Raw genomic sequence first — 27757 nt, 5'->3', positions numbered from 1 at the left:
TTTTCCCACATGTGCTCATCTATTTTTCTAAGGTACTTTTCATCTTTGACTCCTGTCCTGTGCCCTCACCTCTCGGTCCAGTGCTTGACAAGGACGCCAGCATCCTTCTGCTGGGCAAACTTTTGGCACCAGTTAGTGCTCATCTTGAATTGACCTGTCAGTGGCTTTGACCCATGTTGTCACTGGGGGGGGGGTGGGGACACTGCCCCTGCGTTCCTTGCCCATCTCTGAGCATTTCGCCTTGGTGGGTTCTTCTTCTTCTGCCTCCTAGATCTGTTCTCCATGGACCTGTGTGTCCATGTGGCTGCCTGCCCCAACCCCCGAGTTGGTTCCACACTGAACTTGTCTACACGTTCTTACAGCCTCTGTGGATCCAGTTCCAACCTAAGGATTCTCTGTATTCTGTTGGTCTGATTTTTTCCCTAGTTAGCAATAGCATTAGTCAACTTTCTGTCATTGTAACAATATACCTTTTCTGTCATTATATGTCTCTTCATAGGGAAAGGTTATTTTGATTCATGGTGCTGAGGGTTCGGGTTCATGGTCCAGTGGCCGCATGACTTTGGGCCTCTGTCCAGGCAGCACATCATGGTGGGACCAGGTGATGGAGCAAAGCAGCTCACCAGCAAAACAGCTCATCAGTGGGAAGCAAGATGGGGGAAGACAGAGACTGGGATTGTTCAGTCCCCTTTGAGGGCATGCCATAGTGACCCAAGGACTTCCTACTAGCACCCCCCGTGAAGGCACCACCACCTCCCCACAGTGCCAAGCAGGGGACCAAGCCTTTAACATGTGGACCTTTGGGGGACATTCAACATCCAGACTATAGTACTAGTTGTATCTGTCCCCCATGCCTGATGGCCATGCCTTGGTTCAGGCTTCCCTTTGTTCTTTCTCAGAGGGTAGTCCTTTATAAACTGGCCTCTTTGGTATCATCTCACCATCCACACATGGAGAGAGATCTAACTAACATTTGAAAGAATCTCTGCATGTCATTCCCAGACTGAAATTTTTAACTTCCTACCAAGGGTAGAGGGCTGGCAGGACCAAGCCCCAGTTAACTGTTTGGCCTCATTTGACCTCTTCTGTGTTCCAGGTAGTTCCCAAGTGGGCTCTTCTCACTCCTTAGAGTGCCATCTGCCCAGCCCATTTTTTTACTGTACTGATTCTGCTCCAGTCTTATGTCATCTACGAAGCTCCATCCTCCCTTGATATCTGAGCCCCTGCCCATTTCTCCTGTCCCCTGGTTTGCATCCCACTGTTACACTGGTCGCACATAATTGTCTTTGTGACTGTGCTTAGACTCTGTGCTCCTGGAGGGCAGGAGCTGCTGCTGTCATTGTGTAGCCACGAGGTAGGAGTGACCTGATGAGTGGAGCTCAGTGGTTACAGAATAAATAAATTCAGGCTCTGGCTAATTTACAGTAGTTAACTCAAATGAATAGTTAACCAGACTTAACTGGTTACAGCAATCCTGAATAGTTCTCTGAATACCAATGCAAAACTTAATGAGGAGGCTGGCAAATATTTTTAATTTGGCATAGAAAGAGAGGCAAACATGAAACTTTCTTGCATATGCTAAAATACAGCCAAAATGTTAAACAACTAAAAAAAGGTATCTGACTCAAGAGCAGGTTGACAGACTGTGTCGATACCACCAATATTTCTGTGTGCACTGTATGGTGTCCTAGGCATTAAAAGACTTGAGTATCTTGGTAAGGATGATCCTGCTGCAGTGCATGGGGTTTGGGGACTAAGCTTGTGTCTCATAGGGTTGATGAAATTGCCTGTAGGATAATGTCCAAACCCTCGGTTGGGGTTGGAGGCCAATGGCATTGTAGTATTGACCTACTCTTGCAGTCTTCTGCTATTCTCCTTCTCAGGTCCCAGTATCACAGGTGGACTTTATTGCCCCTTGGCTATGTTGGCTTATTCCTCTTGCCAAAAGGAAAGTCTTCTTCCCTCTTGGACCTAAATTCCCCACATTCTTTCACTGTATAGCTCTAATTGCATCATTAACCACTGCTCACTGTGGCCTGTCTCAAGCTCCTGTGACATGACAAACCTGTGCAGCTCATCTGCTCTTCTCCATGTTGAACCTGCATCCCCATGCACCTGCATGAGCATGTCCGTGGGCTCTCTAAGTGAAGTGAGTGCTGATGGTATGCAAGGTCCACATAGTCCAATGTATGCATTTATGGACTTTAGGGGACACAATGAACACATGCTGAGCACATGACTGACTGATGACTAGCTGCTCTCAGCTTGTCCATGAAAGGAGTCAAAGTCACCTCTTCCACAGCTTTGATTGGCTTGTGAATCCACAAGCTTATGGGTCTCATTCCTCTCAAGAAAAGAGGGAGATTGTGGCTTTGGGACAGTGGTGCCCCGCTGCAGGAGCAGTGTCTGGCAATTGGCCCTGCTGGGGCAGGCTGTCTGGCAGTGTGCTGTGTGCACAGCGACTCTTGGCTACAGAGAGCTGCTTTTGCCATCTTCTCTGTGACTATGGAAGGAGAGTTAACCCATGTGTCAGTCTGATGTGAGGCTCTGGGGCCAGGATGCCATTGTCAGGGGCAGTGACTTCTCCCTTCAGGGCTCTCTGTGGATTATGGCTGCCACTTCAGGCCTTGGCACTCCTGCCTGTGATGGGGATTTGAGACCAGAACCTTCCATCACCACATGATCCTCTGAGGTCATTGTCTTAAAAATTAAATTACAATAGCTAAAGCATTGATAAGGGCCTCAGTCACATGCACGCACATAAAGAACAGGGACCGGCTATTCAACCTTCGTCTCTGGAAGTAGTACAGCCACTAATTCAGTATGTATTTCTGCTCAGCCCCCATCATTTAATTAATCTGGTCCAGCTCTAGACTCAGCCTGTCTTATCACTCCTTTTTTCTCTAGTTCTATTCTGCTGCTATCCTTTGCTCATTTTTTTCTGAGTTTCTCTGGCAAGAGAAAAGGATCTTACCTAGTCCTGAGGTTTCTACATTGGATTCTGTCTCCCTCCTTTAATTTTTAATTGATTAATTTATTTTTATTGTGGCATAAGATGACATTAACTGTCTTTACAATTTTTAAGCTTCAGTAACATGAGGTACATTCGTATGTTATGCAGCCATTACCACCCCTGATTTCCAGAACATTTTAATCATCCCAGACTGAAGGGCCATACCCATGAAATAATAATTTCCCATTTCCCCACAGCACTGGTGACTGCCATTTTACTTTTTGTCTTTATGAATTTGACGACACTAGATATCATATAGAAATGGAATTGCAGGGTACTTTCCTTCTGTGTACAGTTTACTTCAGGCTTATGCGTGTGTCTGTGAGAGATGCCTAGAAATTGATAAAGCACACTTATGGGTGTGTCTGCAAGGGTGTTCCCAGAGGTGATTGGCATTTTGGTCAGTGAACTGAGGGGAAGACCTGCCCTAAATATGGATGGCATCATCCAATAACCTGCGGACTCAGATGGAACCAAAATTGGAGAAAGGGAGAAGCTTGCACATGTGTATGCTTAACTCTTCTTAAACAGGTGCCTTTTCCTCCCTCCCTCCGTCCCTCCCTCCCTCCTTTCTCTCTCTCTCTTTCTTTCTTTCTTTCTTTCTTTCTTTCTTTCTTTCTTTCTTTCTTTCTTTCTTTCTTTCTTTCTTTCTTTCTTTCTTTCTTTCTTTCTCCCTTCCTTCCTTCCTTTCTTTCTTTCTTCCTTTCTTTCCTTTCTCTGCCATTGGCTGTGGATATCAGACTCCAGATTCTTCAGCCTTGGAGTGTGAACTTGTACCTCACCTCTGACTGTCTAGGAGGCTTCCAAGTCTTCAGCTTCAGTCTTGGAGCTGCATCACCGTTCCCTCTTTTCCTGGGCTTCCAGCCTCTTGGACTGAGAAACTACTGGTTTCCTTGGCTCTCTAGGCTGCCAGTGGTCTTCGTGGGACTATTCATCCCATGTGCTCAAATATAAAAAATTCCCTCATAACTATATATAAAAATAAGTTTATACACAGAGAAACAGTAATATAGTATTCTTTTGGCTCTGTTTCTCTGGAGAACCCTGACTAAATGCACTTGAGTTACTTTCAACTTTTGGCCACTGTGAATAACAGTGTTACAAACATGATATGTGCACACTGTTAAAGTCCTGGTACCAGTTCTTTTGTGTAATACCCAGAACTGGAGTGCAGGATTGAATGGTAATTCTGTTTCACTTTTGTTGTGGCTCCTTTAATTATACAAGTAGAAGCTCTCTTGGTCCTCAGTCTCTGCTGCACCAACTCTTCTTTTTCTGAACCCTCTGGCCCTTGGCAGGTGCTGCCTCTTTAACCTTCCTCTCTAGGATGCCTCAGGCATCTCAGATTTATACATTTGCTTGTATGGTATGTTTTATTACATTGCTTGGAATCTTGAAATCTTTTAAGTGAATACAACAGAAATTCTTTAAGTCTTAGCATTACACCCTAGTTGTCAGAAGTTATAAATGGTCCTTAAACAGAGATGTTACCAGAGACAACTCTTGGGCTTTGCCAGGGAGTTGTGGGCCTTGTGATCACAGTCATCTCTTCTAGGGGATTTCATCAGGCAGAGATTAGCACGGTTTCCCATGATTTTAGGGCTGAGAGTGTTTGGGGTGTATAAGAACTGAAAAATGTACCTGCTATTAAGAACAAAGGGCATGGTGGTGCACACCTATAATCTGAGTGTCTCAGGAGGTGGAGGCAGGAGGATCACAAATTCAAAGCCAGCCTCAGCAACTTAGTGAGGTCCTAAGTAAATAAGTAAATTGGCGAAACCTGTCTCAAAACTAAAAAAAAAAAAAAAAAAAAAAAAAAAAAATCAGAAAACAAAAAAATGCTGGGGAGGTTGCTCAGTGGTTAAGTACACCTGGATTTAATCCCGGGGGTGGGGGTGGGAGGAGGAGGAGGGCATCTTGCCTAAAAATTTGTTTTGTTATTTATTAAAACCTAATATGCATTTCAGCTGTCAAATCAGCATAGAGGTCTAGTATGTCCTTGGCAGTGGGGGGTGGGGTGAGGGTCAGGCAGCCTTACCTGGGCTGCAGGGGAGCCAAAGGCTCACACTTCCATTTTTGCCCCCAAACTGAAGACTCTTGGGGACAGGGAAATGAAGCAGATTTTCAGCTTGCTGGGAGACAGTTTGGAGGATGACTTCATTTTCTAGTTTCTTTAAGCTGCCTTGAGTCACAAAAGTGGCTTTTTAAAAATAAAATGCAGATTTGTAAAAGGTAATTTTTTCTCTTTTTTACACACACACACACACACAGGCACACACACAAATACTACCACCACAAAAAATTTCCTAGCAATGCAGATCCCACACTTCCTCTGTTTCTCTCCCTTCTCCTGAGGTCAGGGTGTGGTTGTGGGGGATGGAATGTAGGGAAGGCTAATGGGCCCATTGCTGTCAATAGTTTGAGCTGAATGTCTTAGCAGGAGCAATTAGCCATATACATTTGCTCAACCAGTTTGCTTCTCACCACCCAGAGGCTTTCAACCAAGGTCTCCGGCCCCTGTTTGCATGGTGCCTGCCCCTGAGTGTGACCAGCACCCGAAACTGCCCTTTCAGGCGGCTGTTCAACTATAATGGAGCTATAATCTGATACTCTGCTGTGTCCATGCTCAGGACGAGAGTCTGACAGAATGAACCACTGATTCCCTTTCTCTGAACCCCTTTTCTCCCAGCAAGAGAAGACCCACAAGCCAGGGTCCTCCCCACTCCATCATCAGCCCTTGCATTCGTATTCTGTTCGTGTCATGGTTTCCCATTTGTATTGTTTCTCTTCTCTGTCCAGCAGTGCACTCCTGGAGTTCAGCTCCCCACCGCTGCCCTGCAGGTACTCTGGGCTGTGGCCAGGAGAAGTCTGTGATTATTGGTGAGTCCTGGCATTAGGGACTCCAGGCCTTGGCTTTCTTTCTCAATCTTTCTCTCCCTTTCTGTTGTATTTCTTTTTCCTCCATTGCCTTGACCTCCTTTTATTTTTCCTCCTGTGCATGCGTCTTAGAACTGTTGGAGGCTGCACAGGGTTACTTAGCCCAGCTGGTGGGCTCCAGGGCTGGGAAGTAAGTTGCTACCACCTCCCACCTCCACGGCGTCTAGAACCGTAGGATGACATTTCCAGAGCATCAGTCTTAGGAATCTTTTCTGTTTTTGTGTTCACATGGTCCATTTTGACTATAGGATCTAGTTCGCCTGCTGGGGAAAAATGCAGGGGAGGAAGCAGAGTCTTGGCACTAACAACTTCTTTTTCTTCTTTTTTTTTTTTCTTATTGGCAACTGATTCATGAACTCTAAAAAAAGAGTTGATAGCAACATAGCCAGCTAGTGGTGGCAGCCCAGATGGCCCCCTATATAATAGAGACATTTGTATCTTGGATTTAAAAAATTATTTAAATGAGTTCTGTGAACCTTATTCAGAAAAGGGATTAGCAACTCCTTTTAAAGGTTGTGGGTACGGCAATAGTTAAAATAGTTATTCTCCTGTTATGCCAAGATTGGGAAATAGGGCTTGCAGAGTCTAGGCCAGGTTATCAGGGGAGTGCCATGTGGGGAGACGGGCTCTGGGGGCACGACTTTGCACTGTAGAAGACACAAGATAACCTGCCCTCAAGTGTGTCACAGACAGGGTCCAGTTTGAATGTGGGGTGCACATGGACACGGAGGTTGCGTTGGTGCCTCTGTCTACCCAGTGGTGCTGCAGGCTAAACCTTTTCAGTGGCTACAGGCAGAGCAGACCCTGGAGAATCAGTTGGCGCCAACAGTTTTCAGATTCTGTGTTGAACACACCTCTAGATGATCCTGTTTCCCATTTCTTTCCTTTCGCTCTGGCCATTGGGACATGGTACAGGTTACATTCTACTACAGTGAGTCCACGGGCCGCCTGAAATCTTGAGCAGATTTTCCTTGTTCTCATCGTCCTATGTCATCAGCAGGCCTTTGGGTGGGGAGAGGAAATCCTCCTTTGATGGGGTTTGAACTTCAGTGCCATCAAGCTCGTGTTGGTCGTTTTATGATGATGGAGTGGGAGGTAAGGCGGGGCATGGATTCGTAAAAACCATGGAGATGGAGTGTGTAAATGGGGGTGGGTGGAGAGGGAGGTCTCTTAGAGCAAGTAGAATCATTATCTGGAATTGGGAATTGAACCAGATACGGCAGAACTTAAAGCTACTCCATCATTACTGGACTGTGACTTATCCTGGGATAATTTTTCTTGGCATTTCTGGAGAGTGATAGGGAATTGAGCTGAGGCCAACGAAGCATATGTGCTGACTGGAGAAAAATGTGTTCAGTCTTGACATCCTTTTCTCTCATTGGTTGGCAGTTTTAGAACCAAAAATCATGCCCTGGAAAGGGGCTGGTGGCTAATGGGGCACTCTCAGCAAAGCTCTCCATGGCTTTCCCCAGGTCTGCATGTCCTGGGTCTTTTGCTTTCTTGTGTATAAGATGAAGGAGCTGCACAGAGTGATCCCTACAGTCCTATCCAGTTCTGGAATTCTGTGGTCCTTCCACTGCTTGCTACCTGCATCACCTGCTTCTCTCTTCCCCCTGTTGTGTTTTTTCTTTTCCTCACTGGGTATTTGGATCAGGATTCTGTGTAGGGAATGTCTCAATTAGGGTTCTTAGAAATCAAATCAGTCTAGCCTCCTTAAGACCAAAAAGAAAAAGGATTTCCAGAAAGGGAAGCAGAAATGTTCACAGAATGGATGAAAGTCTAGAGAGTTAGACTCAAAAGAACAGAATAACTAGATTTAGATCTCTGCCCTTGCATCACTCTGAGGGAGAGTCTTACAGGTTGAACGTGGGTTGGTGCCACCCAGTGGCTAAGTGTGGCAGGATCTGCAGGCCCCCTGTGACCTCCCCAGGGGAAGGACGGGCCCTTGGGCTACTCTCCCATCAGGGCAGCATTCAAAGGGGAAGAGAGAATTCTCCAGAGGAAATCAGACTGGTGTAGGAATGGGGCATGGAGGTGGGTGACCAGAAGATGCCAGATGGTCATTGCCTGGGCTCTTTGGTTTAACTTCTTTTGCCTGACACCTCATCTATACTTAGAGAAAAGCTTTTCTCTAAAGTCAAGGTTAACATCTTGTTGCCCAAGACCCTTGGATGCCACATGAGTGGCAGAGAAAAGGTTTCATTTATATTCATTCCTCATTTGATAAAGGGCAGCTATGATCTGGCCAGGAGGAATGAGTACTGGACTGGTGGCCCTGAGTGTGTTTCCCCATAAAGCCAAGACCGCCCTCTGCCCCTTAGTACAGTGTCCCACTTCTCATCATTGAAACCTCCTGGCTGCGGAGGCAGGGAGGCAAACTTTCGCATGTTTTTCAGTCAGCTTTTGTGTTGCTGTAACTAAATACCCAACAACAACAACAACAACAACAACAAAAAACTTAGAGGAGGAAAGGATTTTGATTTGGGGTTCACAGTTTCAGAGGTCTTAGTCCATTGCTTTGGGCCCAAGGTGAGGCAGCACATCATGGCAGAAGGGCCCAGTGCAGGAAAGCAGCTTCAATCAAGGCAGGGAGGGTCAGGAAGCAGAAAGAAGGAGGGGACAGGGAAAGAGAGAGTGAAGGGTGGTGGGGGAAGGGAGAGAAAGAAAGGGAAGGGACCACAGGGAATAAGAACCCTTCTATGGAACGACCCCTGCGACCCACCTCCTCCAGTCATGCCCCACCGGCCTACGCTTACCACCCAGTCCATGTCATTCCAAGTAGGATGAACTGATTAGGTTACAGCTGTCACGATCCAGTCATTTCACCTCTGAATATTCCTGCATTCATAGGAGCTCTGGGGGGACACCTCCTGTCTAAACCATAGTGGTGTACATCTTTCCTTCTGAGTCTGCAGTTTTTGGATATTACTTGGATTGAGGGCTTTGCAGGACTTAAGCCAAACACCTGGTCACGTAAATGAAAAGAACAACCATTGTGTGAGTCAAGAATAAGAAAAAAGTATCTTACAGGTTTGTGTTCCCCAGCCCATGCAGTCCCAAGTTCTAGAGGACAGATGGTAAAGTGAAACCAAGCTCTTCCTTTTCCCCCGTCTTATTACCTTCCTCTTTGGAGAATAACCCCCTGCCCCTGACCCCACCATTGCCCTGCACGTAGCCAGTGCCGGGCAGATGTGCAGATTTCAATTCCCTGCTTTGCACGGAGTCAGGGACCAGGAGGCCGTCTGCACCACTTGGTATGTCCTCCTGCATTCCCACAGGGGCCACTCTCTTATAATTAGCAAGGTTGGCAACTTCCTCCACTGTATGGAGGAAGTTGTTTTGCTCTGTAAATGGGAGCAGCTATCAATTGTCTCCTGAGGGGAGAGGTGATGTTATGGCTCGGAGCTCTGCTGTCTGCTCACCGGCACCTTCGTTAAAATTAGTTCTTGCCATTCTAGGAGGGGTATGAAGGAGCTAGAGGAAGTTTGGTGTGGCAAGATTATTAGAGCCAAGAGAGAAATGACTCTAGAAACAGCCTGGCCTTTTCAGGAAGTGCATTCTGCTGAGCTACAGGATGAAAAATAAAGTGCCTGGGTCTGGGACGGGGGGTGTTGACCTAGATATTCTAGCATGGCCAGCTGGCCACTGGCCATAGGCATGAGCCGCTACTTCTTAGTCCATTTACTCCTTCAGTTTTCCCTTTCTTATGTCAAAACACCAAGTAGAACATTTTGTGCAAAAAAAAAAAAAAAAAATCAATACAATGCATCGAAACCCAAGACATTCAAAAGTTTGGGGTCAAGGGCTCAACCAGGAGCAGCAGTGCCTGCCACATTGCCAGGCCTGTGTAGGTTGCTCCCCATTGGCCCACCAGGCACAGGTTCTGGCAAAAGGGCACAGTTGGGTTACTGTTTGCTGATTTAATTTTTCCCCTTTTAATTGAAGAAAGGGAATAGAGTAATACAGTCATTCAGTCCCAGAATTTTTTTTTTTTTTTTTTTAAATAGGGGTTGGGGGAGAGTGTTATTTCATTTCATTTTATTTAGTTTTTGTTTGTTTATTTGTTTTTTTGTTTTTTACATGTGGTACTGGGGAGCAAACCCAGTGCCTCTTGAGGGCTAGGCAAGCACTCTAACACTGAGCCACAACCCCAGACCCTGTCTCAGAACCTTGACCCCTAAGATCATCTGGCTTTGTCTTCTCATTTAGAAATGAGGTTACTTTAACCTCGAGGGGGAAAGTGACTTGGCTAAGGTCATAGCCCATTTAGGTCAGAGCCCAGAAGGGAAGTCTCAGTTCCCCAATTCCCTCTCCATGTTCTTCTTCCAGTACCAGGTGTTTCCATCAGATAACTTGTTGTGTTTTATAGCAACATAAATTAAGAGTCCCAATGTGTCTACTTGATCTTGACAGCTGTGTGTACCGAGTATTCCTCCTTCCTCTAAAACTTGTAATTGGATTTTGTGACATTGGTTTGTTTTGTAGGTGGGCTAAAGAGAACGAGAAAATTGAATTTAAGAAAAGAGGTGTGAATAGAATATTCAGCCAGTCTCTCTGCTTAAGGTATCGCATAGCTTCAGGGAAGATGTTATTTGGAGGGTTGTTCTAAATACTTCATTTATTCTATCTTCTATCTATCTATCTCTTCTAATTACTTCGGAGAGATGCATTCTCTCTGACCAGGTTTCCATCCGAGAGGGCCTACACATACTTATAGCCTTCAGTCAGAGTTTTGAGACAGAGAACATGCTACCCTGGGTGCATGGTTCCAAACCACCCCTGACATGACAAGCCTGTTCACCTTTCCCTGTGTTGTAGTGACTGTAACTATCAAGCAAGTGGCCAAACAGCTGCTTCCATCTCCCAGGGTTCTGAGTTGGGCATCACCTTCTCTTCTGCCTTGACAGTTTTTGTGTAGGATCTGAAGGTCATTCATTTTTGGGAGTGGCTTAGCCCTGTCCCTGACCCCTTTAGAAGGTCTTTATAAACCATCAAGGAAGCCACACCCTTTCCCCCTGTGTCATAGTGTCATCTGACTCATGCAGTGTTAAAGGACATGAGATCATGCACAAGCTCATGGCTGACGTGTCACCAAGTGGCCAGTTGGGGTCTTATTGCTCACGTTGCCATTGTGTCACCACTGACCTCTCAGCCAATACAGTTCTGTGGTGCTGTGTTCTCGGGTGTCCCCTCAGAGGCTCCTTGTAGCCCGTCTGTGATCCCTGTGGCCCCTTGATGTCTTCCATCTGCACCCCCCTTTCCTCTGTCTGACTGCCCTCTCTGCCGGCGGCACCTGTGACCCCTGCGTAGTGAAGGACAGTCAGATTTGCTGGTGGCTTCAATGCTTTTCAAATGGACGAAGAAGAAAGAAAAATTAAACAAGTATCGTTTCCTGTTTATAGAGTCTCCAAGATAGAAATCCTGCTTTTGAGCATAACTGAAGATTTCCTGCCCTCACAATAAAGGGAAGAAAAGGCCCGTGTCATGAGATCTGGAGGAAGCCGTGCCTGTGGGAAGGGGCCAACATACTGGGGCCTGGGCAGCGCTAGTCTGCACCTTAGGCTCCAAACTCCTGAGCATCTGACCAACCTTTGGAAGGCTTCACAGTCTGTCCAGGTTCTCTCAGAACATCTGAGAGTTGTTCCAGATGAAAGGTTGGGCCTGTTGGCAAAGGATGCTGGTGAGGAGTTGAACACCAGAAGGAGGTTCCTGAAGTGCCAAGGACATGGACAGAAGGTTGAAGGACAAGGACATGTCAGGCTGAATGGGGTCAGCCCTTTCCAGTGACCTCCAGGAATCTCTGCAAAGTGAAGACCACCTCTGAGCCCTGCTCACCAGGGCTGCCAGTCCAAGGATTTCTGTTGTGGTTTATTTCCTGTGTTGTGTTCAGTATGACATTCTGAATGTAGGCTCCAGAACCTTCTTCTGGTTTGTCTTTCCTGATTTCACCAGCCCTGCTTCAACTTACTGGGTCTCAGTTTCCTACTCTGTAAAGGAGGGCTATTATGATCAGTGGTTCTCATAGCTGGCTGGTTTCTAGACATCATTTCTCAGGTCTTGAGTGGTCAAGGACTCTGAATCTTTAGCTCCCAAGTGATTTGGAAGCTTCAGGAAGCACTGACCAGGAGATCTCTTACATTCCATAGGTCTTCCTGTCTTATTCCCTCACTATCCCGTATTAAATTAAGTCAATCGCCTTGTCATTCCTTTATACTCAATTTGGTCCCACATCTGTACCTCTAGCATGTCATTATTTCTTTTATTTGCATTTCTGTTTTCCAACAATCCATTATTTCTAATTTCCCTCCTGCTTCAGAAAGTTTATCATAATTTGCTTCTTATGTACCAGATTCCCTTATGACTTGGGGCTCCCTGACATCCTCAAGATGATATATATCTCTTTACTCTGTTGTTTAGAAAATGAATTCTCTTAGTTGTTTGATCTGTGAATTCTCTTTCCACAATAAGAAGGTGGATTCCAGAATAGCTTCTCCCTTCTCAGCAAGAATTCCAGGGGACTGGAAGGGACCATAAGTGCTGTTGACCGTCAAGCTCTGTCCTCCATGGGGAACTGACAGGTGATGCCTAGTGGTCCCCTGTAGGCAGGTGTTCAAATATAAGAAGCCTGCCCTCTGATGATGATGAGATTGAGACGTGGATGGGGTCCCCTTGTCCCCTTCCTTCTTCAAATCCCACTGAAGTGATACCTGGTGCCTGTCTTGGGACCTTCTATTTCCTCTCGCCGTTCGTACGTGTACAAACATGCTGGGATGGATGCCCTCACTCTGTGACACTGGGCATGTGCTCCTTCACAGGTAGCCCCTCCTCTGTTTGAGCTGTGCTTTTCTCATCTGTAAAGCAAGGTGACTGGACCCTGTGACAGCAGAAGCCCCTTCTCTAGCTCTGGTGTCACAGAGAAGCCCTGACAGCCTGCTAACACCTCACTGCTCTGAGCCCTTCAGCAGTAGCTACCCTGAGAGGCAGTGTGAAGAGCACTGCTTAGAAAAGCCCTTTATTTGCAAAGAGTGTTGGTGTCAAGTTCATCACACAAGAAGCCATGTGTGCTCTTGGGTGATTCAGAGCTTACCAGACTCTCCAAGCCCTTTGTGTGTCTCTGGTTCCTATGATCACTGAATCATTTATTTACCCCTCAGCATCCCTCCTTCCTGTTCTAGCTCTTCTCCACTCATTAGTGTCTGTGCCCAGAGTGGGCAAGGGCAGAAGAGCAAGTGAAATGATAATCCCTTCACAGACTCCCCGACCCTGGCAGTGCTGGATCCAGGGACAAGAAGTCAGGTGATGACAGGGAAGTTCTGCCACCATCTGTTGAGACTTCCTTTGTGTGTGTCACCACCCTAGAGATGGCCAAGTGGCCAGATGTTAAGGGGCAGAAGCTGTTTGAAGCGGGCTGCAAGCTGACTGTTGATCCTTTTCTAAGCAGCAGATGTGAAAGTGAGGGAAGGAGGAGCACTTGACTGTGAGCAAGAGTGGAGGTGATACGTTTCCGTGAAAGCATTGACATTCAGCAAAGATGACACTGAATTCTTTTACTTTGCATGTGCTATATTTACTTCCCCATCAGGCAAGTGCGATTCCCCAGGGCCTCTGAGGCTTGTTTTCAGTGTAATTGGGATGTGAAGATGCTGCGATTTGTCTTCAAGACTGTGCTTGGTGGCAGAGCCACTGAAGGGAGGTGCCTGGGTTGCTGCAGCACCTTCTGGATGGCAAGTGGTCCAGCCCCACCGCAGGGCAGACCGGCAGGGAGGGGATGAGGTTCCTGTGTGAGGGGAAGCATCTCCCTGCCCACCAGTCATTTCCCTGGGATAGTGCCTGCACTTGACCACATGCGAGCAAGCTGGGAACTGTCTCCTCCAACCTTCCCCTGCTGGGCTTTCTGGATTTTCTGCTTTGATTCCTTGATTCTCTTCTTGTCCTGTGCACCCTGAGGCACCTCCAGAGAACTCTTCTAGCAGGAATCAATGTCTTGTCTGTGTTTTCCAATCTTTGCTTCCCAGTCCAGCCACCAGCCCAGCCCAGACCTCAAAGGAAGCCAGAAACCACCAGCCCTGTAACTAACCCAACCCAGTGATGCTGTGAGTGGAAAATGTTGCTAAGAGCACAGATTCCACAGGCATGGCCTCTGCTCAGACAGCTGGATTCCAGGGTTTATTTTGAGCACTGGTACATTTTGCAAAGGAAGGATGGCCAGCACTCAGATGCCACTTCTCCCCATGACACACTTCCTTTTCTCTCTCTCATGTTCTTTGTCATGTTCTAACCCCTTAGCATCTCTGTCATATGATAGGGATAATGCCCACATCCCCAAATTCCCTAGAACTTGCAGGTTCCTATTGGTAGTTAATAGAAAATTAAATATGTTTTTATTTATGAAAACCCTGGGGTGGTGTCAAGAAAGGTAAAGAAGAGCTGTCATCAGAGTCCCTTGTACATCATATGTGGTTAGAACGATGAGTGGTTCCTTCTTTCTGTTGTCTCTCTCCTGTTTGCTTCTGTCTCTTCTGAAGATGGATAATTGATGAGAGATGAGACAACTGAATTGTCTTTGTCAAACTAGCGAAAGCAAAAGGCCTCTTCCTCTTGCATCCTGTGGTTCCATTCGGGGTATTCTTTATCCAGAAGTTCACTCCCTTTGGTGTGCTCGTGAACCACCAGGAAGCATCCACATTCAGATGATCACTCCTGCCCTTGGGGTTCTGGTTTGGGAGGGCTAGTTTTGTGTGGGCTGGACATAGAGAGGTCTGCTAGATAGTGCCGTTTCACCCCGAGTGCGGTTCTGTTCCAGGCTGTTGGACAGGCATCCCCATTTAAGGGCGAGTGTTGCTTGAACGCTTACTTTACTGGGCACTATGCTAGCTGTGGCGACTTGTTGAATGCTCACTGTGTTCTCTTATTCAGATGCTACCATGACACCCATTCTTCAGATGGAAAAGTGTAGGCACAGATAGCAAGATGGCCAAACCAGGACTGATTCCAGGCAGGTGACCCCAAAGCAGGGGATGCTAGTGCACCTCTCTGCCATGCCTTTTTGTGTGACTATTTCAAGAAATTCATTTTTAAGGATATGGCTGGTAATTTTGGTATCTCATCATCTTAGAACCACACATATATCAGAGTAACTTTGATGACAGAAGACCTAAAGATGACTGGGTCTTCCATCTTGGAATAGAAAACCTGACCCTCTGAGGTAAGAGGCTAGTGAGCTGGGCAGAAGGAAAAACTGGGATATTGTGAACTGATGGTTCTTTGAGCTGTGGAGTGTCCTAACAGAGCTCTGTGGAGAAGTTATTGTGGGGCTGGGGTGGGTAGCTCAGTGGTATACTGCTTGTCTGGCATGTGTGAGGCCCTGGGTTCCATGTCCCCCAGCACTATTTAAAAAAAAAAAAAAAAGAATGTATTGTGGCTGAAAATACAAGTCAGGGTGTGGCCCTCCTCTTAGGTTCCAAAGGGCCTGTCCTTTCTACCTGTGTCAGTCAGCTACGATCTGGTAGCTTGGATACCTCCACAAGTCTTCTGTGATCTTTGTGGCTGGGATAGGTAGTTATGTACTTTGGTTCTAGCTCTTACATTCCTTCTTTCAGTTGTCTCTCTCCTCTCTGCTTCTGTCTCCTCTGAAGATGGATAATTGATGAGGGATAAGATGACTGAATTGTCTTATATTCCTCTTATAGTTTACTTGTTCCACAATTATCAAATGCCCACCAAGGATCCTGGGCCCTGGGAGGAACAAAATGAACCTTGCCCTAAAAGAGAAACAAAAGGCAGTGTGAATAATCACAATCCTGTACAGTGGTTTTGGTGTCTGTAGTGTATTTTAGTTGCAGGATCCTTTGGACATTGGTTCTAACCACCTCTCCAAGGAGGTATATTTACATTTAAGGCAGCTGGGGAAAACAGTGAGAAATTAAATATAACCACACTGGTCCTCCATTGGGTCCTGAAGGCCAGTCAGCTTGGCCTTGCAGGAGTGGAGGCAAGTCTTGGGGGTGGGTTTAGTGTTTGAGTAGAGAACTTGCCTTAGTGAAGTTTGGGCAGCCTCCTCACTGTCCTGGACTAGGCACCTGGGAGAGAGCCCAGACTAGGCTTGGCAACCCTGGGGTCTCCAAAACTGGGAGGTGGGTGTTGGCAGCAACCCTGGTGAATTTAGGGAGATGTTTGAATTGTTGTTGGGGTTGAGTGACATTTGGGATCCCTTAGACGGAAAACTCCGAGGCCAGGGCCAGGCTCTGCCTTGTTTTCAGCCGTGCTCTTGCGCCTAGCCAGGGCCTGCGGCTCAGCACGGCATGCCCACTGAACCTGTGGAAGAAAATAAGTATCTCTAGTAGTTAATTTTACATGGAAAGTGGTCACTATGGAGATGGACTGCAGACTATCAGAGAGAATGGAGTAGGGCTATTTGATGTCCGAGGGGCCTTTTGGTTCTCATGGTCTGCCTGGTGTACACCAGATGTATTTGTTGAACTGAAACAAATTCTACAATCTTAGGGAAGAAGAAGAACATCCCTGTAACACTTGCCCATTTACTTTGTCTTCATCCATTCTTATTTAAGTGTCTCCTGGCTGCAGTAAGTGATGACTGTCCTTTATCCTGCTACTACGTGACTCTTCTGGGCAGTCTTGCCCTGAGTCACATTTTTTCCCCCCTCTACTGCTCTGTAATGCTCAGCCACCGCCACTAGAGGGCTGAGGTTTTGCACAATGATGAGACATCTCCAAATTCAGAAGTCTGGAGAAACCTGGAGAGGCCCAGGCAAACGCGATCCTGAAAACTTGCTTAAGCAGTTGATGTGAGAGCTGCCTACACACGTCTGAGTTGGGTCTCTGGAGGACGATGGCGTCTGTACTTCCTTTTGGGGACAGTGACTGCGGTCTCTGTGTGACTGAGTGGGGATGATGGAAACACTGGGTCCTGGCAAGGATGTCTGTGGGTGGTGGTAGAGGCTGCCCCATCACTTGGAGCAGTGACCACTAAGAAAGGCAGAGAAATATGCAGGAAGGAGTGAAATCTTTTCCAAGGAAAAACTGGATGTTGGCTTCTCCTTACTGTGTTTGATCTGTCCTCTTCCTCTTCTCTCTCTGCTTCCCTCCTTGCCCTGCCTTTCCTTGCTCTTCACCCCGCCTGTGTCACCTTGTTAGATCTTGCTTGTTTGACACCTGGCCATTGTTTGGTTTCCCCAGGAGTGACTTACCCAGTGCTAGAAGGAAAATTCAGACAGAGGTGAGAGACAGACTTGGTTTGGCCCACCTCTTCTGCTCTGGCTCTCTGTTCGGTGCTGCACTGTATTGTATGCTCATTGCAGAATCTGCTGTGGCAGATGCAAAGCCAATGGTGCCCAGCATGTTCGACTGCTCTCAAGGCGGGGCTGTGCAGTTCCCCCGTAATGTGGATGACAGAGTCTCTCCACTCCTGATGTGCCTATTTCCAAAGTATGGAGATTAGTGAGGTTTAGGCCCTGCTTCAGTTTAGGGCATGTGTTAGTCAGCCTCCCATTGCTGTTGCAAAGTACCCAAGATAAACAACTTAAAGGAGGAAAGATTTATTTTGGCTCTTATTTTTAGAGAGTCCAGTCTGTGATCACTTGGTGCCATTGCCTCTTGCCCTGTGGCAGCACATCATAGAGGGAGCATGTGGAGGAAGAGGCTGCTCCCTCCTGGTGGCCAGGAATCAAATAGAGAGACAGCAAGGGGTTGGGGTCCCGACATTCCCTTCAAGGACGTGCCCCAGGGACCTAACTTCCTCCCACTAGGCTTCACCTCTTAGAGGTTCCACTATCTCCTAATAGTGCCACAAGCTGACATCCAATCCCCTAGCACGTGGACCTTGGGGGGGCACTCTAGGTCTCAGTGTGGAGGGCTCATGATGGCAGCCCAGCCAGCAGATGTGTACATTTATTGTGACCTAGAAAACTACAGAGAAGCACATCCTAAATCCAGTCGTTTCTACCACTCCCCATGCCATGCCCCTCCCTCTAGAGGAAGAATTCCTGTCATGCATGTTCTTTCTCCCGTCATCCTTCCCTGAAGGAGTTAATAAGGACTGCAGTGGCCAAAGGGCAAGAAGCAACAGGGACATGCAAAAGAGAATCACAGACCATGTTTAATTCATAAATCTGATAATCTCTTGCCTTTGGCAGTGTGCAAGATATTTTTGGCCCGTGCTAGGCAGTCCTTTAGGAAAACCAGTTGTGCTTAATTGTATCTATATAAATTGAGTATCCACTTGTCAGCTAGTGTATACCGAGAATATACAGAGAGTAGGATAAAGGCCTAGTCTTCAGAGATCTTACAGTCTAAGATAAGAACTTTAATACCAGACAGCAAAGGTCTACAGTGGAGGTTTAAATGAGGGTCATATGTTTTCTCTGTAGTGCTGAACATCAAATCCAGGACCTTATGCATGTGAGTCAAGTGCTGTGCCATGAGCTACGGTCCCATCCTGATTGGGAGAAGTGCATTTATGTGAGCGTTTTGACACATTGAGGCAAGAAGAAAGATGAGGGATTAATCCAAACAGTCAGGATGTGTTGGGAAGAACCCTTAAGTAGCCTGACTGGACTTGTCCATGGAGTGTGAACTTGCAGGAGGGAATGTTGAGGGTGGTACAAGAGTAACCGACCGACCAATCCCTTACTTGGGACTGGGGAGCTCAAGTGGGGATGAGGTATGGGCAGAAGTTGGGTAGACGGTCTCTGGCAGGGACTAGGTTCTGTGTATCCAAGGCTGTGGTGGGAAATTCTTACCTAAGACCAAAGGTTATGATGAAAACCAAGCAGTGAATTGGGTCAGAGCCCTGAGGAGAATGTCAAACTCAAAAACTTGGGAGAATATGTGTTAACTCTACTTCTGACAGGGATGGAGGCTGGGAGAGGGGAGGGGCCCCCAGAGCCAAGAATTCGTTTCTGGGTAGCACAAAAGTGAGCGAAGAAGCAGGTCAGAAGCAAACAGTGTGGTGAGCAGGGGAACAGAGTGCCCAGGAGAGGGTCAGAGCACCCACTGGTGGTCCCACATCAGCACATCCCATCAGCAGGTCCAGGGGCTAGATGGCCAGGTAGCTTGACAAATCAATGGCAGATAGATGAAACGAGTTAAAAAGTAATTCTTTGGGGGACTTGGAAGCTTTCTACCTAAAGGGTACTGGTTTTTGCAGAGTTTTGTTGATGAATTATGTTCTGGGCATGTTGAATTTGAAGTTCTGGAGGAAACAGGGGAGGAGCCAGGGAGTCTGAAGTAACCATGAAGAGCTAGGGAGGTCCAGGTGGGACTAGAAATGGCAGTGGAACCCGTGGGAAAGGATGAGTTCACCAAAGAAAAGAGCATGGCCTCGGAGAGTGTGGATATCATCCATTCATTTACTCATTCAACAAACGTCTCTTTTGCACTAGGTATGGTAATAGGTAGTTGTTTTTCAGTCAGTTAGGAGTAAAAGTTAGGAGGTCTTGGGGAGACGTTTGCATGTTGAGATGATGTTGAAGCTAGAGATGGGGGAGAGAAAGAGAAGACAGAGAAGTTGTGATTTATCATGAGTTGCAAGTCATGTGATTTATCATGAGTCCGCTGTCCTTTGAATACCTAGAGTTCTTTCCTTTCTGAACCCCTGGGCTCTGCAGCCTGCCCATAGCGGGTGGTTCTTTCCTTGTTTATGGGGCTCACCAATCGTGCAAGAATGGGTAGTGGGCCTTCAAGGAGTCAGCGTCCTAATCCCTGGAACCTGTGAATGGGAATGGAAAAGGGACTTTGCAGGTGTGATTAAGCATCCTGAGACGGGCAGCTTATTCTGAATTATCTGGATGAACCATTGTAATCGTAAGGGTGACATTAGTGAAAGAGGGAGGCAGAGGAGGTCAGACTGCTGAAGCCGCGGTTGGAGCGATGTGGTTGCTCGCCTGGAATCCCAGGTCAAGGAATGCAGGCCGCCTCCGAGAGCTGGGAAGGCAAGGAAACAGATTTGGCTCTGAGGCTTCCACAACGAATGTAGCCCTGACATCTTGATGTTAGTTCCATGAGACCCATTTTAAACTTCTGACCTCCAGAACTGTAGGACAATATATTTGCATAGCTTTAAGCCACTGAATTTGTAATGTTTCATTACAGCAACAATAGGAGACTCATAACTCAGTGTATACTTTGTACCACAGAGTCTGTTGCATAATGGGTGCTCAGTTTAATTTATTGGATGAATGATGACTCCCCTACTTAACTCCAACCCCCAAGGTAGGGTTCTCTGCAGTGCTTTTTGAAATTTATTTGGCTTCATTTGGATAGCTAGAGACTTGGAGGACACTTTGCCCAGAGAAATCCTCAGGGGCTTCACCGTGCTGTATTCCTACGTGCACATAGCACAGTTTGGTCGACTACATTCCCCATCACCCCCGGTTTCTCTTTCCTTCTCGCACCCTTTCACATCGTTCCTCTACTCTACTGTTTTCTGTTATAATTTTTCATTTGTTCCCATTTTTATTTGGTGTTTCCAAATATTAAAAAAGACAAGATCCTTGCACCAGTTATATCAAAGAAGACCATTCAGGGTGGACTCTTCTCCCTTACATATTTGGTGAAATCCCCTGTTTAAATTATTTTTGTTTCTCTGGTTTCCACAGATGAGAGAAAACACTTGACCCTTGACTTTCTGAGCCTGACTTACTTCACTTAGCATGATGTTCTCCACTTTGATACATAGTTAAAATGCACCAATTAAGAAAATATATACCAGGGTGATCAGTCAAGAAGGGGAAGGGGATTAGTGGGAGAGAGGAGGGGAGGGAAAGGGGGAGTTCTGGGGAGTGAAGTGGAGCAAATTATGTTACGTGCACGTATGAATACACGGCAACGAACCCTGCTATTATGTATAATTATAATGACATTGAAAAAGAAATAAAAACTTAGAAAAAGAAATACCCAGGGCGCCTTCGCTGTTGATGGTGAAATAACCAATGCCCGGGTTCTGTTCTCCAGATACGCTGCTTGGGCAGTATTTGCACAGTGACGACTGACTCTGCTACCTTGAGTCCAGCTTGCTCTCTGCAGCTTTTATACGCTCCCTATTGCGAATCCAAGTTGAGGAGAATTCTTGCAAGTTTAAAGAGCCAGGTGTCCCTTCGATTCTTGTTGTCCCTAACAGAACCTAAGAGGTCTTTGACCTAGCGGAAACCATGAGTAAGCAAGGTGTGCTTTCGGCTTTCCACGAGCTCCCAGAGGCTGGTGGGTATTAAGCACAGTGATCTACCAAGGTGCCCTCCCTTGGACACCCAGTGTTATGTGTTGGGGACAATAACTGAAGCTCTGCTTTGTACACACAACCTGTACGTCCTGCCAGGACTGTGGCCACCCTGGCTATGCCCTCATTGTAGCTTCTGAGTCTGGGGGTGACTGGATTAAGGCGGGAACTTCCCTGGGCAGCACTTGTAGGAGTGAGGGCCCAGGGCGCTCTGCTGAAGAGGCACTTTTCAACAGGGTAGAAGCTTCCCTGGGCTCAGACTGCGAGGGGAGGCCAGTTGGGCACAGAATTCCAGGAGGTTGCACAAAATTTGATTTTAAATACTCAGAGTTAGGTCTCTTGAGGCCGACATGTAAATTTATGGAAAAGAATATGCAAATAAGTACCAGAGCCAAATAGCCTGGCTCTGTTCCCTCACACAGGATAGCTGCCCCTGCCCCTGCTGCCCTTGTATGAGTTCTGTTTTTGGCTCTGGGACTCTGGGGCTGTTGTGTTGGCACAACTTGGCAGAGGTGGGGGGGTTGCTGTGGGCAGTGGAAGGAAGGACAGTTCCAATTTAAACAGTCACAACAACAAAAGTTCTTTTAGCAAATTGGCATGCTGTTCATAAACAGCTTTCTGTTCACATGAGGATTTAGAGGCTGTATAAACTCCTTGGAAGGAAGAAGTTGGGAGAGATTCGTTAGAACTCGTCTCCTGAGATGATGACTGAGCACACTCCTTGCTCTCTTGTGGTGCCCCCATCCAGGCAGGTGGCTCCCAAGCCCAGGCTCAGAGCCCAGGTGTCCAGGAAAGACAACAGCTTGGTGGGCTTTTCTGGAGCGAGCCCTTGGCTTTCTATGGTGATGTTCAGAGGGGGAGACTCAGTTTCCCAGTAGGCATGGGCAGGAGTGAAAGAGAGAGAAGAGATGGGGGGAGAGAGAGAGAGACCATGCTTGTGCGCATTGTCAAAACTAGTGAACATGGAGTCCGCGGTGCCTTGGGCAGCTGCCTCTGTGATGTGATTAGTCTGGTTGGAAGTAGTGAGTGATAACAGTAAGAAAATCAGGGGAATAAAAAAAATCAGTAAAATATCTTTGGTGAGTATTTACCTGATTATATGAATAATTTGCATTGTAAAAATGCAAACAGGACAGGACAGATTAAGGAAACTCCCTAGGGCTCACCTCCATTAGCCTTCTGGTGACTATACCTTCATATATGTTTTTATGGACACACAGGTATACTTTTTCACAAATGGAATTATATGGAGTTACATGATGTGTTCTTTTTTGCCATCACTTTTAAGAAGCTGTGGTTTTAATCAATCACCTATTCCCTCCAGTGGTGGGCACTTCCCTTCCCACCATGATCCCCTTTAGCCTCAGAATCACTGGTGTTTCAGTCACTAGTACAGCCTGCATGTGTTTCTTTCTTCCTGTTCATTTGATCAGATGCAAGCACAAATATCTTTTTAGGGTATGTCTTGGTTATGACATTACATTCCTCTGCATCTTGCCTTTCTCACTGACTAAGTTGTTGGCATAGGTCCAACTCAGGGCTGCATAATATTCCACATTTTGGATTTATCACTGTTTATTCAGTCATGTGCTTATTGATGGGCTTTTGTGTATTTACAGTTTTTTGCTATCTCAAACAGTATTTGAACATATAGCCTCACCTACTGATGCTTTTATTTCAGTGGGATAGGTCCTTAAAGCGGGGATTGCTGGGTGAAGGAGATTATATATACATATATAATACATATATGTATATGTATACATACATAATATTATAATAGCCACCTATGCACATGTATATGTATACAATATATACACAATAAATATAATACATGTGTTTAATTTTTTTCATTAAAAATAGGTATTACCGGGTTGCTTTCCAAAGACTGTATCATTTCACATTGTGACCAGAAATGAGTAGGAGTTCTTTTCTCTGCTTCTCCCACAGTAATTTATTATAATAAAATTGATCTGGTGTTAAATGGTATCTCCTTATTACCCTCATTTACATTCCCTATCAGTGAGCTCGAGAAACTTCCATAATATTATTAAAAGGTTGGATATTCTTGAGAAGCAGAAGTATTGGCTTAAGAAGTTCAACCTGTGATTTTCAGGTTTGGGGCCATAGCAGATAATTGACCTGTGCCCTCATGCAGACCCTTCTTCCCTGTGTGCTGCTTCTGGACAGAGGCAGGACCAGATGGGAGCAAGCCCATGGGATCTGTATTGAATGCTGATGGACAAAGGGGTTGGGGTCACTTTAACATTCCTGGACTGAGACCAGGCATAAGGTGGGGGAAAGTAATCTGGCTACAGACTCAGAGGGCCTGCTGGATGGTCTTTGCACAAAAACCAACAGGTCCCATGCATTTAGCAGGCAGGACCCAGCAGTGGGGAAGGTTGGTGGAAGTATTCACTCAGGGTATTCAATCAACTACAGGCAGCTGGATTCCAGGCAGTTGTTCGTGTAGTTAAAAAGGAGATGGGGTAAGGGCAGGGGTTCAAGCACCTAGGGAGGGGCAGGCAAAAGCTAAACAGAGTATGGGGCCCCCAACAGGTAGGTTCCAGTTACAACAAGCAAGACCTGTACGGGGCTGGTGGCTGAGGAAGGAGCCTGGTTGTATGCACCACGTCAACATAGAAGGAGCAGGAAAGATAGCAGAGGGCCTCACAGATGCCCAGGACTTATTCCTGGACTTCTAGAGACCAAGCCCAGGATGCAAAACTCAATCCTGTTTGCGTCAGCTGGTGGGTTTGGGCAGCTGATGTGCTTCCTGTCCCTGGTGAGGGTGCTACAGCATGCTCGGTGTCCTGTTCTCTTCTCTGCTAAGCCTGCATGCAAGGACCTCAGCAGCTCTTGCCATGCAGGTACTGAGAGGACATAGGTTGTAGAATGAGGCAGAAGCAGAACTCACTGGAAATTTCCATATCCCCTTAATGGTGAAGGCCAACTCAAGGACAGAACATTTTGTGCCAGCCTAGTTGAGTGGCCAGCCAAGTTTTGATAGCTAGAATAAATGATTGATTATGCTACATTTTCCTTCTCCATCAGGTTTTTGCTAATAATGCTTCAAACTGGGTGGACCTCACCATTAAAAGTGACTGTGGTGTATTAGAATTGTGTCTCAATTTCATGTTTTCTTTTTTAAATTGTGAGGTATCTTTTTCTCAGGCCAGTATCATATATGGGGTGCAATTGTGTTTTAGGTATTTCTCCATTTTTATTGATCACTCTTATATGCCTCTCTTATGAACAAGTCTGTTAAGGAAAATATATAACCTGTTTGCAGTCTCTCTAGTTTTCACTCTGTGAAGTGGTATGAACTCTCAGTTACTGTGGCTTTTAATTTAATTTTATTTTTGCTGTGCTGGGGGTGGATCCAAGGGCCTCATGCATGCTGGGCAAGTGTTCCACCACTGAGCTCACCCCAGCCTTACTGTCATCTTTTCTCTCATCTTTTTTGCAGTGCTAGAGATCAAACACAGGACCTCGCATGTGCTAGGCAAACATCCTACCACTAAGTCATGTCCCCAGCCCTGTATTGTTTCTTTTCAATTTACTTCAAGAATCAGACTGACTTCCTAAAAGGTCAGCTGTCCATTTTGAACTGTTATAGTTTGGGTATATGGTGTTCCCCAAAGCTTGTGTATGAGACCATACAAGGGTGTTCAGAGGTGAAACAATCAGATTATGAGAGTTGTAACCTATCAGTGGATTAATCCACTCAAATGGATCAGCTGGGTGGTAACTGCAGTCAAGTCTGGCATTTTTGGAGGATGGTCACTAGGGGTGTGCCTTTGGGGTTTATGTTTTGTTTCTGGAAAGTGAACTGAACTCTGCTATGCCCTTCTACCATGATGCTCTTCTGCCTCACCTTGGTCCAGAGCTATGGAGTTGGATATTCATGGACTGAACCTCTGAATCTGTAAGCCAAAATAAACTTTTCCTCCTCTAAGTTGTTCTTGTTGGGTCTTTTGGTCACACGGACTCAAAGCTGACTAAAACCTGAAGGCAGCTGTGTTCCTTTTAAAATCTAAGCTTAAAGAATTTAAATTGCTTTTGGATAATCCAGGTGCATACTTCCTTGTTATATAGTTTATTTTTATTTGTATAATTTGTTTTAAATGAACCAGATTTTCTGTATGCTGACAATACAGTTTTTTTTTCCCCTCATTCTTTTACTTCTTTGGTCATAAACTAAGAGTGGCCTCAATAGACACTTATTTTAGCCACTGTCTGAAACCCAGTTCTAAAACAAGAATCAGCAAATGTCCTGCAAAATTTAATTGGTTATATCCAGTAACTCCATACAGCAGGTCACTTCATGTAGTTATATTTAGGGACACACTTTGCAAATATTCATTCTGGAGAATTCCTGAGACAGTTGCAATGCTTAAAGCCAGACATTTCATAGCAGCATTACTGAGATAATTTTCTTTTAATACCTCTAATGAACAACTATGTAGAATCTAGTAGCACTTCCTTTGTAATTTTTTTCTAGGCCAAACTAATTCCAGAGAGGTGTTATAGGCAGCTGAGGCTTGATCAACCATCTCTTGATGTGCTAGACTATATCCAGAACATTTAGGGAAACTTGACTTGAACCTCACCTTCAGATCTCTTATTGGCTCAGGTAAGGGAGCAGGTAATTGAGGGCAGTATAATGAAGGGCCTGTTTGAGAGGAGGGGCAGTACCAATAGTGAAGGTGAAGCTCCAGAATCTAGAAACTGGGGGGAGTCATTACCACTCTGCATTAGCTTTTCATCACTGTGAACAAAATACCTGACAAGAACAACTTAGAGAAGGAAAGATTTCTCTTGGCTCATGGTTTCAGAGGATTCAGTCCATGATCAGCTGGTTCCCAGGCAGAAACATCATGGCAGAAGGGCATAGTGGAGGAAGGCCATTCAACTCATCAGCTCGTGGCAGCCAGGAAGGAGAGAGAGAGAGATAAGGGGGGACTGGGAGAAGGTAAATCTCTCCAGGTCATACCCCCAGTGACCTACTTCTCCAACTAGGTCCTAACTCTCCAATTAGGTCCTAACTCTAATTGGTGGCCATCAATGGATTAATCCACTGATGAGGTCAGAGCCCTCATGACCCAATCACTTCCCAAAAGCCCCACTTCTGGACATCGCTGTATGGGGGACACATGAGATTTTAGGGGGACATCCCAAATGTAAACCGTAAGGTACCACCAGGTACGAAGGGGCAAAGGGAGCTGTTACCAGAACTTCATGGGGGCTCTAGTGGGCAGGTCTGTCTCCTGAAGGAGCTGTGGCTCATATGGAGGACAGAGACACTGCTAATCCATAGTCCAGCAGGAATGGAGCTGGGAATAAGTAGCTTCCTGAGCGCTTCTACCTTCTGCTGATGCCTCCTATTAGCCGAACATAATGGAAGGAAAAGGGCAAAAGAGCCAGTGGTGCATCCTTCAGAGGTCAGCCTCCCAGTGCTGATGGAAGGTAGGAAAGGGTGAAGAGGGCAGTGGAGGCGTTTCAGCAAGCTCACCTTTGCGTTGAAGGCAAATCAACATCCAGGCAGGAGGAAGAATCCTATCTGGGCCCCTCAGTTTTCACCCCCTGTGATCACTGTTACTGTGGGCACAGTGGGCTTGTGGACTGTAGGGAGTTGTTCCTAGGGAGAAACCCAGACCTCTTGCTGCCCAGGTCTTTGCTGGAGAGCCTCACCTCCACACGTGTGCTCTCCAGCCTCCGCAGTGCCCAGGTGAGGAGGTTAATGGAAGATCATCTGAAGCACATTCAAAGACTACGTTTTCAGGTGTGGCCTCCTCCTCCACACCATGTTTTCCCAGGGTCACTGTGTTGAGTTCTCAACAATGACTGATGCTGTGGTTGCTATTCTTCTATTGTTACAATAGTCTGATGCCTATTGCTGTATTTGCAGTGGGAATGCATTGTTCTCTGTGGTGGTTAAAATAATGTGAGGCCCTGCCTAGCACAGAAAATAATTGGCTGTGTTTTGTGTGTGTGCAGGCACAGTGCTGGGGATTGAACCCATGACCTTGCACATGCTAGGCAAGCACTCTGCCACCCACTGAGCTACATCCCCAGCCCCATGTGTTTTAGATATGAATATTAGGAATAACTTGTTTCCTCTAAGGAATGGGTACCATTTTTCTTTAGAGACCTGGGAACTATGTAACTAATTTTTTCTCTTTCCACTTGAGCTTCTGGGAAACTTAAATCCAAAATTTTAAGTCAATGAGTTTGACTCTTTGGGGGCCCTAGGCTGTGTGCGTGCGCGCGTGTGTGTGTGTGCGTGTGCACACACACGCATATCATATGTGTGCATGTGTTTCTTTCTTGGTCTAATTTTTATTCTCAATTATATTTTTGATAATTTATGCACTTTTATTAAACTACCTGTTAGTCAGTTTTCAGTTTCTGTAACAAAATACCTGAGATAATCAACTTATAAAGAGGGAAGATTTATTTTGTCTCAGAGTTTTGGAGGTTTCAGTCCCTGATTGGTTGATCTCATTGCTTTTGGGTCTGTGGCGAGTGTGTAGGAGTGAAGCTACTCACCTCATGTCTGCGGAAGCAAAGAAAAA

General features: G+C 46.1%; 1 protein-coding gene across 3 annotated transcripts in view; it reads left to right on the top strand.

Annotated features, from left to right (window-relative positions):
- Nucleotides 1-27757, top strand: part of CNIH3 (cornichon family AMPA receptor auxiliary protein 3) — a 117501-nt gene that overhangs the window by 8347 nt on the left and 81397 nt on the right. Inside the window, exon 1 of one of the 3 annotated variants that reach the window (XM_079106712.1) lies at nt 13222-16808. The exons of the other annotated variants lie outside the window; for them this stretch is intronic. Within the exon in view, the coding sequence (XP_078962838.1) occupies nt 16800-16808 (9 nt within the window). The 5' untranslated portion in view covers nt 13222-16799. Of the gene's footprint in view, nt 1-13221; nt 16809-27757 lie in introns of those variants that run through there. 3 annotated transcript variants of the gene reach the window in all.

Source organism: Sciurus vulgaris, assembly GCF_902686455.1.
Source record: "Sciurus vulgaris genome assembly, chromosome: 12".
NCBI classification, from domain to species: Eukaryota; Metazoa; Chordata; class Mammalia; order Rodentia; family Sciuridae; genus Sciurus; species Sciurus vulgaris.
This window is presented reverse-complemented; position numbering and strand designations above follow the sequence as displayed.